Raw genomic sequence first — 18879 nt, 5'->3', positions numbered from 1 at the left:
GCAGATGTATGCAGCATAATGTGCTGGACCTTAAGGTCAGCTTGAGCCTCAAGGTCGGTGGTTCAAACCCACCAGACACTCCTTGCAAACTCTATACAGATGCTATGGGTCAGAATCGATTCTATGGCACTTAACAACAACAATGCACTTCTAACTCTTTTTTTGCATTCCTTAATGTCAAGTATGGTATGTTACTATTTTAATAATGTACAATGGATGTTGTTTATTGAATCAAAACATGTTAATTTATAGGAAATTCTGAAATTGTTATAGAATTTGCTAAACCTTTTTTTTTTCAATGAAAAATTTGTTTTTTAAACTAAGTATTATTTGCTTAAGGAGCTCTGGTACCGTAGTGGTTATGAATTGGGCTGCTAACCTCAAGGTCAGCAGTTTGAAACTACCAGCCGTTCCTTAGGAGAAAGATGAAGCTTTCTGCTCCCATAAAGATTTACAGCCTTGGAAACCCTGTGCAGGGTCACTATGAGTTGGAACTGACTCCATGGTACTTAACAACAACAACTATTTGCTTACCAAAATTACATTTTTTAATCTAGAGAACAACCTTAATAGATTTGTGTGTATCATCAGCTTTTAATTTTATTAAATATTGAAGAGAATGTTAATTTATTAATATAATTTCTTTATGTATCTATTGTTATATATATAAAATTTTCCCCCCTCTGGAAATATTTTTTTTAATTTCCTATGAATAGAATGCACATAGCCAAAATGTGGTCTCAGAAAAACTAGCAAAGTTTATTAGCACACTTAGAGTTCTATGCAGTTTTGTATAGAATTATAAATTTTTACCATTTGCCCTTTACTCAACAGGTATATGATAGCATTTTTAGAATGTATTCAGTTGTACCATCTTGCGATGATTCAGAAATTTTAAGTATTTTCCATTTTGTCCTCGTGGTACACATAATTTTATTTTCACAAGCTAAGAATGTAATAAATAAAAATGCAATTGATGATGGCTTTGGATTTTTAAATCATCAGTGCAACTCTTCTATTTAGGTAATTGAATTGGAAAATCGGCTAAAGTCTTTTGAGAAAAGATCGAGAAAATTAAAAGAAGGAAATAAGAAATTAATGAAAGAAAATGACTTCCTAAAATCCCTTTTAAAACAGCACCAAGAAGATGCAGAAATCAGAGAAAAAGAACTGGACCATCTACTGAAAGGTAGTGGGGATTTTGAAAAAGAGAAAACTAAACTTCAATTGAAAATCAGTGACCTACAGAGAGAAGTTACTCTCCTTAGGGGCCAAGTGGTAGAAGCTAATGGGTTGAGAAATGAAAATGAAGAGGTGATGAATTCAGTGGGAAAATTGCAGCATCCGGCAGACAAAGCTAACGCTAAGATGGCCACAGCAGACGTGAGAACTGGACAATACGGTTGTAAGACCACCACTACCAAGGTTAAATTTAAAGCGGCCAAGAAAAAGGGCTGTGTGGGTCGCCACCACCCTGTTCTCAATCACTCCATCAAGGTTATGAGCAACGTGTTTGAGAACCTCAGCAAGGACGACTGGGAGGACTTGAGTGAAAGCAGGTAAGGCTCTCATTAACTTAGCTTGGTGGTGGGGACACTGTGCATATGTAAAGCACTGGCAAATGGAGATTGAATTTCAACTACTGTCGATTTGGTATTCAGAAAAAATACTGTCAGATCCTTTGAAATATCTTGGGAGGTCTTGTTCTGAGCTTATTGACTGAAATTTGCATGCAAAATTAGCCACAACTGCATGAGTATTTGAATAGGTGCCAGGAAACCCAAAAGAAGGCAATGCTTGATTTCTTCCAGTGATGCTATTTTCATGCAGTCATGAGGCTTGAAATTGACAGTTTGGCAGGTTGATTTAATTTGCTGGCCCTTTGCATATTCACCACTGACAGTTAAGGATTCCCAGGCAAGCCTACTAAGTCAGTTTAGTTATCTTGTGACATGCAGACTTGGGAGGAGAAACATTTTTCCCCCTTAATTTAGTTAGATAAATTTTGAATGACCCATTTCAGCTTGTTACCAGATGTCTACAAGCTGTTTAACATCCTTTAAATTAAGAACCATCTCCACTAATGATTTCATGTATGTATTATGCAAAGTCATTGTACTAACTTTAATTGAATGGTGGTTAAATTTAGTTCTTTAAAGTTCTATAGCTCTACAGATTTCTGGTCTTAAGTTGTATCACCCCTGGTGAATAGCAACAGGAGAATACTAAAAATCTATAATATTTCTTTCCCTTGCCGCTGGCTGTACATTCATATACACACTTGAAGCACATCAATACAACCACAAAAACAAATGTAAGATGCTTGTTGTTAAAGTGCTGTTAAGTCGGTTCCGACTCATAGCTGCCCTGTATAAGGTTTCTGAGCCCTTTAAAATTTTTGTGGGAGCAGAAAGCCTCATCCTTCTCAAGAAGTGGTAGAATACCTCTTTAAACCTAGAGAGTCGGGCAGTTCAGTGTTGCCAGAATTCATAACAGACAAATTATCCAGTTTCCCATACATTAAAAAAGTGCCTTGTTTTATTATATCCTTGTTGTTGTGTGCCACTGAGTTGGTTCTGACTCCTAGTGAACCTGTATAGTGTTTCTGAGGGGTGCCTGCTGCGTTTGAACCTCTGACCTTAACAGTTCAAATAGACCTTGCATTCTAGTGTTTATCCTTCGGCAAGACAGCAGAACTCTTTATTTTATTATAATGCCATGTATACAATTTTATTTTCTCAAGGTTGGTTCGTTGGTTGGTTTTTAATCCCCAGTAATGGTTCTGTTCTATATTTGGGATGCTTCTGAATAGAGTCCTTAATCATAAAACTGACAGACATCTTATAGTGTGATTCCCAAATTGTCTTCTATGGGAATCATTTTGTGATTTTGTAGAGGAAGCCCTGGTTCCAGTCATTAAGTGCTCAGCTGCTAACCAGAAGGTCAGCATTCGACCCTCCTACCACGCTGTGTGAGAAAGATGCAGCAGTCTGCCTCTGTAAAGATTTACAGCCTTGGAAACTATGGGGCAATTCTACTGTGTCTTTCAGGGCTATGATGAGTCATAATTGACTTGATGGTAATGGAGTATTTTGGGGGGCAGGGGTTGTGAATGTATAAAAAATTCTGAAGTCCATGTCACATCCAAGACCAATTAAGTTACAGTTTCTGGAGGTGGGATACAAGCCTCAGGAGTTTTGGAGCTCCCTGATGATTCCAGTATGCAGACACGTTTAGGGACCGCTGTGTTGATCATGGTGTCAAGTCTTGTGTCCTCAGGTGGCTTAAGAAACTCCAAAGACAAATTTATGAAAGTAAGAAAGAAAATTCCTGGTGTGGTCGTGGAGGATAAACACTGGACTGCTAGCTGTAAGATCAGTGACTCATACCCACCAGCTACTCCTCAGAAACCCTGTACAGGGTTGCTATGAACCAGAACCCACCTAGCTTCAGGCACTTAACAAAACCAACAAAGGAAGAAGGAAGACCAAATTGGCATCCCTGTCCCCTTAACCTCTTCCCAGGATCCATTTTCCTTCCCATAAAGCTTTAGAGATGAAAATCTTATTTAATTTAAAACCCATTAAGCATTTCTTGATATCCCCAAAGAAGTTCTAGTTTCAGCCATTTGGTACTGCCACACTCTAACTGTAATACAGTGGTGTCATTTGCCCTGTTGGAATATATGTTTAAAGAAATACATGGAAGGTATTTATTCATATTAGAAATCACTCAGTTCTTCCTGATTTCTTCATATTGGTGCATAAGCACAAGCTCACATAGTTTATGAGAAGTATCAGTCTCTATCTCCTAATACAGGAATGTCATGCAAGTTATTTAACAGCGCAACTCGGATTTTACACTGTGAGGATTAAATGTTATGCTTCCTGCCTGGCAGAACTCTCTCAGGAACCATTCAACTGCAGAGAAGAGTCAAACAATTAGAAATCCCAGAGTGCAGCTTCAGAGACTTCAGACCATCCTCTTTCTTTTAGTTTTTCATGGTCTAAAATTTAATAAAGTTACTTGGTTATTGGGGAAAATGGAACTTAGTCCTATATAAATATGGTATAAGGTGATTATTACCTTACTGATGTTTATTCCCCATTTTTTAATGATATGAAAAAGAACATACTTACTCAATAAAGAGGAGTCCTGGTGTGGCGCTGTGGGTTAATGTGCCAGACTGCAAAGCCATTGGAACTGCAAAGTCGGTGGTTCAAGCTCACCAGTCCCTCCTCGGAAACCCCATACAGGGTCGCTATAGGTCGGAACCGACTCAATGGCACTTAACAAGAACAACAATTCATTAAAGAGTGATAATCAGGAAAAAGTTGCTTATACTTTGTAGAAGAATAACAGAATTCCTGTAACCCTAGCAAATTTAAAGAAAAAAAAAAAGAAATTTACAGGAAATGCACAGAAAATGGGGTTTGCTTATTAAGTAGCTTTTCATTTTGACTTATATTTCCTGTTATTATGAAATTATTTCAACTTCTTGATCCCTTTCCTTAATCATAAACATTCATGATTCTGCATCTTCATTCCACCTGATGTAGGAAACATTTCTCTTTCCTCCTGCTACTACATTTATTCTCATTCAGAACTGCTTAAAAAGGCAATGGTGCACCTTAACCTTTCCTCTAATTTTTGCTTCTCGAATATCATGTCTTTCTTTTTTCCTTTGAAAATCTATAACCTTAGCCCTAAGCCATTTCCATCTTTCTTGCATTTTCACTAATAAAGGTATATTAATGTATTCACGTACACTACCACCTTTGGTAAATAACTGATTACAACTCTACTATTATTTGGCCTCTTGGTATTGCATTGTAGGATAAACACTTGACCTCAAGGTACAAATTACTTCAAATTTGTAGTTTTAGATAAACAGAAAAGGGAAATCGAAAGTAAAGACAGGTAAACAATGATTGTAGAACACCTTGTTCTCATTAACAACCTGCAATATGCAGATGATGCAACCTTGCTTGCTGAAAGTGAAGAGGACTTAAAACATTGACTGATGAAGATCAAAGAGCACAGCCTTCGATATGGATTGCATCTCAATGTAAAGAAAACAAAAATCCTCACCACTGGACCAATGAACAACATTGTTATCAACGGAGAAAGGATTGAAGTTGTCAAGGACTTCATTCTTCTTGGATCAACTATCAACACTCATGGAAGCAGTAGTCAAGAAATCAAATGACATATTACATTAGGCAAATCTGCTGCACAAGACATTTTTAAAGTGTTAAAGAGCAAAGATGTCAGCTTGAGAACTAAGGTGCGCCTAACCCAAGGCATGATATTTTCAATAACCTCATATGTGTGCAAAAGCTGGACAGTGAATAAGGAAGACAGTAGAAGAATTGATGCTTTTGAGTTGTGGTGTTGAGGGAGAATATTGAAAGTGCCATGGCTGTCAAAAGAAGCAATATATCTGATTTGGAAGAAGTGCAGCCAGAGTGCTCCTTGGAGGCCAAGATGGAGAAACTTCATCTCTCATATTTCAGACATATTGTCAGTAGGGACTAGTCGCTGGAGAAGAATATCATGTTTGGTAAGTTGGAAGGTCAGAGAAAAAGAGGAAGACCCCCCAACGAGATGGATTGGCTAAGTGGCAGCATCCATGGACTCAAGCATAGCAACAGTAGTGAGGTTAGCACAGGATCAGGCAGTGTTTCATTCTATTGTGCATAAGGTCACTATTATGAGTTGTTACTGAATCGATGGCACTTAACAACAACAACATAGAACACCTCAGCAAGTAGATTCTAGTGGTCCGATCTAGGCAAATTGAACTCTAGGATATTGGAATAACTTGTGGGTTTGATCAGTTGCTGTTAATTTCTGAAGGAGAACCTAAGTGGTATACGAACGTGGTAGGCAGATAAATGAAGCAGAAAAGTTTAAAGATAGGAAGGAAAGTAATTCTATGGGTGGTGGTTTTCTTGTCTTTTTCTTTCTCCAAATTTTATTTGGGGTAGAATATAGTAAAAAAAAAAAAAAAAAAGCTATTTTAATCATTTTTAATGTTAATTCACTGGCATTAATTACATTAATTGTGCTGTGCTACCATTATCACTATTCATTTCGAAAAGTTTTCTATCACCCCAGAAACTTGGAGTCCTGATGTGGTGCTGTAGAATAAGTGCTGGACTGCTAACCAAAGGTTGGCGGTTCAAACCCACCAGCTGCCCCTTAAAACCCTATGTAGGGTCATTGAGGCACTTCACAACAACAATGTACAGAAACTTATTACTCATACACCAGTATCTCCCATTCTCTTTTTTTCTCAGCACTAATAACATAGGCATTTACCTTGTCTGTTAAGTGTCTTCGAGTAGTTTCTGACTCATAGCGACCCAGTATAGAGCTTCCAATGAGCAGCTAGTGAGTTTGAACTGTTGACCTTGTTGTTCAAACCAACCCTATGGTCCAGTGCTTTTATCCCATGGCACCATACCAGGACTCCTTACCTAGTCGAGATATGGTACAAAAATCAGATCATACAATATTTTTGATTTGACATACTGTTTTCAAAGTTCATCCAGGCCACAGAGAATGTCATTTCTCCTTATGGCTGAGTAATATATCATTTGTGTTATTCTTTGTATATCCATTTATTTGTTGATAGTTTAGTTGGTGAACTTAAAATCAATTTTAAATAGATTCTAGGGCAGAATAAAGCAACAGGTCCTGAACATTTATTAAGGTAACTGTGATTTCTCAAGGCCACCATGTGCTCTTCAATGGAGATTCCCATTCTTTTTTGGACATGATTACACTAAACACAATCTATGTGAATTTCAACAGAGTATGTTTATCAAATTTATGGATAATGGAATATTGAAAGGCATGTTGAAAAGAATGGCAAATACTTTCAAAAACAAAATCGAGATCCCCCAAAATCCCAATCTAGGAAGATACAGTTTTAGAATAGGGTTTAGGTTATGAATCAGGCTGCTAACCTCATGGTCAGCAGTTCAAAATTACCAGCTGCTCCGTGGGAGAAAGATGAGGCTTTCTGCTTCCATAAAGATTTACGGTCTTGGAAACCCTGTACTGGGTCGCTATGAGTCAGAACCGATTCCACAGCACACAACAACTTGAGGACTAAGGTGTGCCTGACCCAAGGCATGGTATTTTCAATAACCTCATATACATGTGAAAGCTGGACAGTGAATAAGGAAGATGGTAGAAGAATAGGGTTTGTTTACTGGCCTATAAAATGCGACTATTTAACTATTGTTGTCATTAAATGCTGTCAAGTTGGTTCTGACTCATAGGGACCTGATATAAGATTTCTGAGGGACTGGGTAAGGTTTGAACTTCCAAACTTTCAGTTAGCAATCCAGTGCTTATCCTATAGCACCACACCAGGACTCCATTAAACTATAGAATGGGAGAAACAGGTGGCTTTGTAATATGTATCTACAGATATTCTAGGAAGTTAGTTATATGTCAGAAAAACTCATGCACTCTTAGTCTACGTCTACCAGGAGTCCCACTAAGTACTTGTCATAATGTACTTGGAATATAAAATTCAGTTTGGGACATGACATGCTAAGAAGAAACCAAAATATGCTGGAGCAAGGGTTTCTAGGGTGGTGATACATTTCAAAAGCAAACGTAATAGGACATTAAAAAATGTAACCATGTTTTTCTTGGAGAACTCTCTTGGTATATTTATCTACGTTTATATACTTGAAAGATTACTCATTTGGAAGAACACTTAGACTGACATTTTTTCCCAAAAAACCTGTTGCCTTCAAGTTGATTCTGACTCTTAGCAACCTCATAGGACAAGGTAGAAGTATCCATGGATTTACAAGATTGTAAATCTGTATGGAAGAAGCAAACTGTCACATCTTTCTCCAGGGAGCAGCTGGTGGATTCAAACAACCAATGTTTTGCTTAGCAGCTAAACAATTAGCCACTGTGCCAACCAGGGTCCTTTTATATGAACTAAACTCAATCTAAATACTTCTAACCTCCATTTTTACTTTAGTTTTTCTCTACTAATACACACCCTCCCCCCAAAAAAACACCCCACTGTCATGTAGTTGATAGTAATTCATAGCGGGCCCATACAGGGTTTCCAAGACTGTATATCTTTACTTCATCTCTCATACTTTGGACATGTTATCAGGAAGAAGCAGTCCCTGAAAAGGAACATCATGCTTGGTAAAGTGGAAGGCCAGTGAAAAAGAGGGAGCCCCTCAATGAAATGGATTGACACCATGGCAGCAACAGTGAGCTCAAGCATACCCATTGTGAGGATGCGCTGGACTGGGCAGGGTTTCGTTCCATTGTACATAGGTCACTAAGTCAGAACCAAATGGATGGAACTTAAAAACAAGAAATTTACACGAGCAGACGGCCTTATTGTTCTGTCATGGAGAAGTTGGTGGATTTGAAACAAAAAACATTGCAGTAACAGTTCAAGTCACTTCTGACTCATAGCAACCCTGTAAAAAGTTTCTGAAGAACATCTGACAGGTTTGAACCACCAAATCTGTGGTTAGTAGTCAAGTGCTTATCCTACTGAGCCACATAGGACTATATATTTTACTTCTCTATTACCTACCTCCCCATCCCCACTTGAATGAAGTCTAGAGGATGGCAGGCATTTGAATCCCCTTTGTTCATGCATTGTTTTGTCTCTACTGCCCAGAACAGTGCTTGGCATCCAACTGGTACTGAACAAGTGTTTTACTGGCTAGTGAAGAAGGACCATATGGATGGAAATGGAATCAGTGGGTCAAAGTGTCAGAGATTCACATTTTTCCCAGACAAAGGAAATACTTGGTGTTAGAAATGATAGAATATTCTGGTCTGGCTCAGGAAGTAAAGTGAGTGCCCTAACCCTGGACGTTTTCACATATGTACTTCCTGAGTTAACACTAGATGCCAAACTAGCTATCTCAGTGATGCCAAAGAGCATTTGATAGTAAATGTCTATTTGATGTCTCCAAGGAGTTCTGTAATTTTGGAAAATATATTTCGACTCAATTTTCCTTCTAATATTGACAAACCAGTAAATGCCCAAATTAAACTTAGAACTTTATTTATAACATGTTATTGTTAGGTGCCATCAAGTTAGTACCGAATCATAGCAACCCTATGCACAACAGAACGAAGCATTGCCCAGTTGTGCGCCAACCCACAATCGTTGTTATATTTGGGTCTAGCACTGATGCCACTGTGCCAATACATCTCATGTGGGGTTTTTCTCTTTTTTTCCAACCCTCCATTTTACCAAACATGATATCCTTATCCAGGGACTGGTCCCCCCCGACAACATGTCTGAAGGATGAGAGACGAAGTCTGGCCATCTTGGCTTCTAGGGAGCACTCTGGCTGTACTTCTTCCAACACAAATTTGTTTGTTCTTTTGGCAGTCCATGATATTTTTAATGTTGTCCTCTAGTACCACAGCTCAAATGCATCAATTCTTCTATGGTCTTCCGTATTCATCGTCCAAGTTTTGCATGCCTATAAGGTTCTTGAAAATACCATGGTTTAGGTCAGGTGCACCATAGTCATCAAACTGACATCTTTGCTCTTCAACACAGTAAAGAGGTCTAGTGCAGCAGATTTGCCTAATGCAATATGTTGTTAGATTTCTTGACTGCTGCTTACCTGAGTGTTGGTTGCTCCGAGCAAAATGAAATCTTTGACAACTTCAATCTTTTCTCCATTTATATGGATGCTATGATTGGTCCAGTGGTGAGGTTTTTGTTTTCTTTACGTTGAGGTGCAACCCATACTGAAGGCTGCAGTCTGTGATCTTCCTCAGTAACTATTCTAAGTTTTCTTTGCTTTCAGCAAGCAAGGTGGTATCATCTGCATATCGCAGGTTGTTAATGAGTCTTCCAGCAGTCCTAACACCAGGATTTTCTTCATCTAATCCAGCTTCCCAGATTATCTGCTCATTATACATATTGAATAATTATGGTGAAAGAATACAACCCTGGTGCACACCTTTCCAATAATATGTATCTATAATATAGACTATGCTGTCATTTGGTCTTGAACTTTAAAGATTATGTTAAACTATTGGATTTTATGTTTCCCCCACCCCTTTTTGTTCCCCCTAATGTAGTGATTCTGAAACACAGACTTCTCAGAATTTTGGAACAATTATTGTAGAAACATCCCAGAAAATAAGTCCTAAAGAAGAAGGAAAGGACCAGAGACAAAGTGGTCAAGTAAAAGACAACGAGTCACAAGGGAAAGAAAGAATCCAAATATATTCAAATATAAATGGCAAGACACCAAAGGTATAGCATATAGTTTTGCTTAATTGTCATCTATAGTCTTTATTTTATTTTATTCCTTGATAGAAGATTCTGTCTTTATATTAATCTTTTTTAAGATAAAGTGATTCAGTCAAAAATGTTAAATTACTGCTTTCTACCTAGTTCGCCAGTGCGTTTAATAGTTTTTAAAATGATACTCAAATACAGTTTATCCATTTTTTTGCCACTGATATATCATGGTATTACAAGATTTACCACTCAGCATAAATAAGGTAAAAATCTAAGAAAGTATCTTTTTTTGCCCTTTTAAATCATTGATACACCCAAGAATTGTGTACTGCGTGTCTGTTGATTGATTGAAGCTACTTTCTGTTTTGCCATATATTTGATTGATCATTTTCTTTAGTTTCTGTCATTTAGCTTAATCAGTTTGTAAATAAAAGTAAGGCAATATGGCGCTGTAGGATAAGCACAGGATCGCAGGTTCGTTTTGAACCCCAGGGTTTCCTTGGATATCCTATACAGGGCTGCTATGAGTAGTAAATGACTCAATAATACTGAACAACATAGGTCATTCATACAATAAGAAAGTGCATTATAAGCTACCTTGCTTAGCTCTGTGCACAGAATTTTGGTCACATTCCATCCCCAGGATCTCCTGCACAATTAACTACGCTTCAGTCAGTGGAGGCTTGTGTGTTGCCATGCTGTTGGTCAGGTTCAGTAGAGCTTCCAGACGAAGATGATCTAGCGGTCCATTTCTTAAAACACAGCTGATGGATCCCAATGGTTCTGTCTGCAGCCTATCCTGGGGACAGCAGAGGACTGGGCAACATTTCATTCTACGTGGGGGGTGTTACCATGAGTTGGGGGCTTACTTCACAGCAGCTAACATACATATATGCCTTGTTGAGATGGAGAAAATAAATGCTGACCACATTGGAGTAGCAGATTGTTCAGAATTTCTAGTCAGTCATGCTGCTGTATAAGCATTATACCAGCTTTTTTTGATTTTAGGTCAATTAACCAGAAACTCTGGTAGTGTAGTGGTTACCAATTGGGCTGATAACCTCAAGGTCAGCAGTTCGAAACTACCAGCTGTTCTGCCTGGGAAAGATGAGGCTTTCTGCTCCCGTAAAGATTTGCAGCCTTGGAAACCCTGTGCAGGGTCACTGTGAGTCTGAACTGACTCTACGGTACTTAACAACAACAACAACCTAAACACCAAGTCAAGTGGCTAATATTATTATTTTGGTAGTTCAACTAATTCTTTTAAGTACTTGAATCTCAATAAAGCAATGAGACTTTTTAAAAAACAAACAAACATGTCTTATTTGCTAGTCCTGCTGATAAATTCAAATTAGGCATTTTATTTTGAGAAATGAAACACTGTTAGTATGTTCTTGAAGCTGAAACTAATTTAAAGGAAAACCTTCACTTAGATAAGGATTTCTGTTATATTTGTTAATGAACCATTTTAATTACATTAGAGCCGTTCCTTATATGTTGTTGTAAAGTGCTGTTGAGTTGATTGTGACTCTTAACAACCCTGTTTAGGGTTTCCGAGGCTATTAATCTTTGTGGAAACAAAACAATTCATGTTTCTCCTGTGGAGCAGCTGGTGGGCAGGAATCACTAAGCTAGGGCCTATCCTACAGTGCCACACCAGGACTCCATATAATAGTATAATTTATATTTCCAGCAGCCTTAAATTCGTGAGTCATTGTCAAAGTAACAAGAGGAAAACATACAACTTTGAGGAAGGCCACTTAATTACCTGCACACATTATCCTAGCTTCAATTGTAAGAAGGGATGTTAGTCTTCATACGGTAGAAAACAGTATTTGAGAAATGGACATAGATACACAGATAATAAACTATCAAGTATTCATATTTTATTTGTTGCTCTTGTGTTTCCTTCTATTTTTTAAAGTTTCCCTAGGTTAATTTTTTTTTAAAAAATTGATTTTGTTTCTGTGCTTTCTGCCTGCTAGGTCACCTTGAGTACATAAATTTTGTTAGTTTTGGGGATCAAGTATAGAATTTTTTTATGATGTTAGTTCACTTGAAGTAATTATTGAATAGTAATCCAGTTTTTGTATAACTTTCAAATTTAGTCTTCTTTTCATTATAAGAATGTCAAAAAACCTGCTTTCCAAAAGAAGAATAATTTACAAAAGAGTTCACGTGCAGCAGTTCCTAATCGAGGTAAGAGAAACACAAATTTAACAACATGAGTATGTCTTTTAAAATGTGATGTCATTTAAAATATATTATGCACTTATTTTATATACAGCTAACAGAGAAAAGTGGAAAAGTTTAACTACCCAGAAATCGTGTAGCAATATTATTTTATTACGAGAACGGATTATATCTTTGCAACAACAAAATAGTGTACTTCTGAATGCCAAAAAAACCGCAGACTTGTCAGTAAAAGAATATAAAGAAATAAACGCAAAACTCCTTCATCAGCAGCAAATATCTGATCAAAGATTTCAGACAAGCCGGCAGACAATAAAGGTAAAGAGAGCTTTAAATTACAATAGACTATATCATAAAAGTAGATAATTTGTTTTACAGGTACTTTCTACAGCATATTTGTGTTATTTAAATAAGCCTATGTTGTTGTTTTTTAAATCTCCAATCATTGCTAACTAATGAATTGCAAAACTTATATAGATTCTGTGCAGGAGAAAGATGAAGCTTTCTGCTCCTGCAAAAAATTGACAGTGTTGGAAGCCTAGCAAATTCGCTTGTGGTTGGAACCAAGTCTACAGCACTAAAATAACAACAAATCTTTTAGTGAAGGACTTATGTTGTTGTTGTTGTTGTTAGGTGCCATCAAGTCGGTACTGACTCATAGCGACCTAATGCACAGCAGAACAAAACACTGTCCGATCCTGGACCAACCTCACTACTGTTGCCATGCTTGAGCCCATTGATGCTTCCACCTGGCCAATCCATCTCGCTGGGGGTCTTCCTCTTTTTCTCTCACCCTCCACCTTACCAAACATGATATCCTTCTCCAGTCACTGGTCCCTCCTGACAATATGTCCGAAGTCTGAGAGACGAAGTTTGGCCATCTTGGCCTCCAAGGAGCACTCTGGCTGCACTTCTGCCAACACAGATCTGTTGGTTCTTTTGGCAGCCCATGACACTTTCAATACTCTCCTTCAACACCATAAGGGAGCTTTAAAAACGTTGTGGAAAAATTGAATTAAATTACAATGGAATTTTTCCATAAGCTTTTTGACGCTCTCTTGTACACAAAGGAGGAAATTCCAAATAAGAAAAGACAAACACTTTCCTAGCATTCCTTTTTCACTTACTTTTTCTTCTTAACTTTTTTTGTGTGTTCTTTATTTAGTGCTATACTTAGTTGTTGAAAGCAGGCTCTATAAATGCAGTTAGATTGTCTGTTTGCTCATGTATAGTATAATTTATAACTATAAATTACATTATTAAGCTAGTAATACCCTTAGTTCTTCATTGCAAAATGTGAAAATGTGAATTTAAAGTGTGAAAATACCTTATTACAATAAAGTAGTTCTGTTGACTTTTCTGTAACAAATGTTTTGCCACATGGTACCTTAGCTCTGACTACCATCACGTAATCAGAAAGCAAATGAAAAACTAGCATTGTTTATTCCATAATTTTAATTCATAAGAGTATTTTCTTGCAGAAGGAACAATACACTGGGTATTTGCTTTATAGAGAAACATTCTTTTCGTATTAGAAAATACATTTTAAATCACTTTCATGTAATTCTAAATTACATTTAATTTCTTTACTTCTAATATTTAGTGCTGTCACTCAAACAAGGAGCTCTGGTAGCATAGTGGTTACGACTCGGGCTGCGAACCGCAAGGTCAGCAGTTCGAAACTACCAGCTGTTCCATGGGAGAAAGATGAGGCTTTCTGCTCCCGTAAAGATTAACAGCCTCGGAAACCCTGTGCAGGGTCGCTATGGGTCGGAACCAACTACATGGCACATAACAACAACAACAGTCAAACAGTACTTGGAAATGTTTTAATAACAAAAGAGTAGTAGTGTCATGCTAGTAAGCACTGTGTCTGACTTCATTATGGGAGTAACCTTATATCCAAAGTTAACTCAAGTTCCAAACTTCAATTAGAATTTAGAGGATTTCACAGGTTTAGCCCTTAGAAATTTGGTAGTAGGACAGCAGAGATGACTAGAGTTTATACACAGTAACAACTGGATGAGAAGCAGATGTCCTGAAATGATTTGAAGAATTCATACACATTCTTTGGAGCACTGGCAGTGTTCTAAGATAAGCCCTGGACTGATAACACCGGTCGGCAGTTAGGGCCCATCAACTGTTCATTGAGAGAAGAGGCATTCTGCTTCTGTGAAGATTTACCGCCTGGGAATCCCTATGTTAGATCTGACTTGACAACCTTCTAAGACCAATAACATCCCTACTTTACTGAGATTTTTCTCTTCTTTCCTCTTAGTGTTTACATTCTTTTCTTCATTGTTTCTCCCTCCATTCCTTTATGCCTTTTTCAATTAGATATTTTATTGTCTATCACACCTTGTTACTATAAACTATATAAGTTCCTGACTTGTTCTGCGCAAATGCCTAAACAAAATGAAAGAACCTTTATTAAAATGAAAAATATTTTTCAACCCTATCATCTGAACCGGTATTATATCAGAAGCATATGAATGCTCTTCAGTTTGTCTTCAATTGTAAGCTAGACCAGGCCACTGGTTTCTTCTGATTACTGAAGAGTAAAATAAAATCACCTGGTCTTCTCATATTGTACAAGAAGGTCACAGTGGTTACACAAAGCATTTGGCCATCCTTTTGAACAGGAATTTTCTTCATTGAAGGTTGATAGTGGTGGTATATTCACGTGCTTTTGGACTTTCTTTAAATTATATTTGGTATGAGCAAAAGTAAAATGATAAATTAAGGATTCAACTGAAAATCTGCTATTTTATTTTAACATTAGCTACTTCAGATGGCACCTTCTTGCACAGCCAACATTTTTTATATTATAGATGATAGAACTTATGTTTCCTTTTATAGATGTCATTATCCTTTTTAAAGCAGATACTTTCATAGGAGATAGACAGGTGTTGTTGTTGTTGTTATGTGCCATGGAGTCAGTTCCAACTCATAGCGATCCTGTACAGGGTTTCTGAGGCTGAATATCTTTATGGGAGCAGAAAGCCTCATCGTTCTCCTGCGGAACAGCTGGTAGTTTCGAACTGCTGACCTTGCGGTTCTTAGCCCGATTCTTAACCACTATGCTACCAGAGCTCCTTATAGAGAGGTATAGGAACATGTAATATTAATGTACTCCTGGAAATGAAAATTTAGAAAATTTCCATTTGAAAAATCATTGTGAATTCAAATCACACTACTGACTGACTAGAAGAGCTGAGTTGTACATTCCATACATATAAAAGAATACCCATAGTAATAGTGGTGCTGTGGAGTCACTGCCGACTCGTAGTGACCCTGTATAGGGTTTCCATGGCTGTAAATCTTTACAGGAGCAGAAAGCCTCATCTTTCTCTTATGGAATGACTGGTACTTTTGAACTGCTGACTTTGGTCTACAGCCTGAGTCATAACAACTATGCTGCCAGAGCTCCTTTTAGTATAGTAATTAAATTGAGATTATCTACAAATCAAGTTGCACATTTGGCATCTAATACTAACCTCTCAAGCTGTATAGGGTACAGAGAATTTCTTTAGTCAGAATCTTAGTCCCTGTGGACTGAAACACATGCACAACTCTAGATGGAAGATTTTCGTGTCCTAAATCTCCTAAACTGAGAAATGTTGCAGCTTATCCAGCCTGAGGCTTTGCTAAGCCCTGGTGGTGTAGTGGTTTAAGTACTTGGCTGCTAACCAAAAGGTGGGTGGTTTGAGCCCAGCAGATGTTCCACAGGAGACAGATGTGGCAGTTTTCTTCCATAAAGATTACAGCCTTGCAAAACTTAGGGACAGTTCTTCTCTGCCAATTAAGGGGTCTTCATAATGTTCAAGGAAAAATGAAAAGATAATGGAATTTTTACATGAATGTTTCGAAGACCCCTCATACATAGTTCTATGAATCAGAATCGACTTGAGGGCAGTATGTTTGGTTTTTGATTTTGGTTGATGTCTGTGATAATTTTTTTAAATGGAATTAATTGAAAATTATTAAGTCGGCCTACCTTTTACTGCCTATTTATGATAAAATGTCCTTGTGTTTGGTAGCATTATTATTTTATATCTAAATCTTTATTAAAAATGATTGCTCTAAAGGCATCTATAGGCTTTCCATTTAATATACATTAATAGAGTCTTGGTGTGGTGCTGTATGATAACCACTGGACTTGTTATTGTTGTTAGGTGCCATCGAGTCAGAACCGACTCATAGCGACCCCATGTACAGCAGAATGAAACAGTGTTCGAACCACTGGACTATTAACCACAAAATCAGCAGTTCAAACCCACTAGCCACTCCTCAGAGACCCTATACAGGGGTGCTCAGCGTCATTTAGCAACAATAGCAGTGACTCTTAACTAATGTAAATGTCAGTGTCGTAACAACCTCTATGCTGGTGTGATACTGTGGGTTAATGTTCTGTAGAGCAAAGTCAGTGTGAACTGAAAGGTCGATGGTTCAAGCTCACCAGTCACTTCTTAGAAACCCTACACAGGAACACTACGGGTCAGGACTGACTTAACGGCACTTAACAACAACAACATGCTGGTGTGGCACAGTGGGTTAATGCACTGGACTGCAAGGCCAAAGTCACTTTGAAACACAAGATCGGTGGTTCAAGCTCATTAGCCGCTCCTCAGAAACCCTATACAGGGTTGTTATGAGTTGGTACCAACTCAACGGTACTTAACAACAACAACATGCTAACATTTCTTTGTTTAGGAAAAGCTTTCAAGGATTATGGCTTGAAAAGAATATCGGGCTTCCTGTATGCCATTGGCAGTCAAATTGTTTAAGAGGTTGATTGTTATTGTTAGTTTGCTTGGAATACATTCCAACTCATTGTGACTCCATGTGTGCAGTGTAGAATTGTTATATAGGGTTTTCATGGGGTTGGTTGATAGAAGTAGCTTTTCAAAGTATACTTTATGTAAGGGAGTACTGGGCTTCTGTTTGAGGTGATAAAAATGTTCTAAAATGGTCTGGTGATGGTTGCACATATCTATGGATTGTGTGGTAGGTGAATTTTATCCTAATTATGTGATTTAAAATAACTGTTAATAATAAAACACAGGGATGTAGTAGTATCTGCATGTGTTGTTGATAATACATTGGCTTATTGTTTACATAATGATAGGAATCATTCTCTGTTCAGATTAGCAAAGTCTGGTGTGATGCTGAGTGTGAATGCACTAGACAACAAGATCAGTTTGAAGTGCAAAGTCGGCAGTCCAAACAAACCTACCAGACACTCCTTGGAAACCCAGTGTTGTTGTGGCTACTAAGTTTTATGTATATATATACATACATACATATATATACACACACACATATATATGTATGTTTGTGTGTATATATATATATGTGTGTGTGTGTGTGTATAGATATGTATATACACACACACATACATACATACATAGAGTCCTGGTGTGGTGCCATAGGATAAGCACTCGACCTTAATGTCTGTTTGAACTGCAAGGTCAGCAGTTCAAACTCACCAGCTGCTTCTCAGAAATACAGGGTTGCTTGAGCTGAAACTGACTCGACAGCACTTAGCATGTATGTATGTATGTGTGTGTATATATATATATACACATTTCAAACCACAATTACATTCCTTTTTTCTGATTGATGCCTGTTTTCATTGATTTTTTTTCTGTTGATTATTTTCATTTTTCATTGTTGGTATTTGTTTATTCTGTGTGTGTGACCTTTACAGCCCAGAAGCTCCACCTACTGGGTAAGAAACAATACCAGCTCCTATACCAAAGGATCAACAATAGCAGCCAACACCAACCAAAAACAACCGTAAACTGAGGTGCACTAATGACGAACAAGGACAGAGTACACATTTCCATTCTCTAACTACACCCACAGGAGATAGTTGGTGAGAGCCTAAGAAGACATCAACATACAGTCATAAATTAAAAACAAACACAACAACCCCACAATGCCCCAGAGACAACAGACAATTTTAGCACACACAAAGAAACAGGAGACTCTGGCTCAAACTACCTAGATGCAGACCCAGAAAACATTTTCAAGGAAGTAAAGGTAATGGAACTGATCATAAGAAAGGATATTTAGGTACCTTCTAAGGACTGACAGAATGATTGAGGAAAGCAAAGATAACATGGCAGAAAACTTTAGAATAATTTAGAAAGGTACTACAAGAACAAACAGACAAAATAAATGCAAAATTTGAAATGATACAAAACCTGCAATTAGAAATCAAGAAGATTAATACTAAGATTTCATACTTCACAATGTTGTCCATAGCTTGTCATGATCCACACAATCGAAAGCCTTTGCGTAGTCAATAAAGCCCAGGTAAACATCCTTCTGATATTCTCTGCTTTCAGCCAAGATCCATTGGACAGCAGCAATGATATCTCTCGTTCCACGGCCTCTTCTGAATC

General features: G+C 37.6%; 1 protein-coding gene across 1 annotated transcript in view; it reads left to right on the top strand.

Annotated features, from left to right (window-relative positions):
* The window catches only part of CNTLN (centlein, centrosomal protein), a 407185-nt gene that overhangs the window by 253464 nt on the left and 134842 nt on the right, over positions 1 to 18879 (top strand). Inside the window, exons 15-18 of the mRNA XM_006864477.1 lie at positions 1024 to 1559; positions 10111 to 10288; positions 12385 to 12475; positions 12564 to 12787. Coding sequence (XP_006864539.1) covers positions 1024 to 1559; positions 10111 to 10288; positions 12385 to 12475; positions 12564 to 12787 — 1029 coding nt within the window. The remainder of the gene's footprint in view (positions 1 to 1023; positions 1560 to 10110; positions 10289 to 12384; positions 12476 to 12563; positions 12788 to 18879) is intronic.

This window comes from Chrysochloris asiatica, unplaced genomic scaffold (assembly GCF_000296735.1).
Source record: "Chrysochloris asiatica unplaced genomic scaffold, ChrAsi1.0 scaffold00065, whole genome shotgun sequence".
Taxonomy (NCBI): domain Eukaryota; kingdom Metazoa; phylum Chordata; class Mammalia; order Afrosoricida; family Chrysochloridae; genus Chrysochloris; species Chrysochloris asiatica.
The sequence above is the reverse complement of the archived record's forward strand: the minus strand, read 5'-3'. Positions and strand labels throughout refer to the sequence as shown.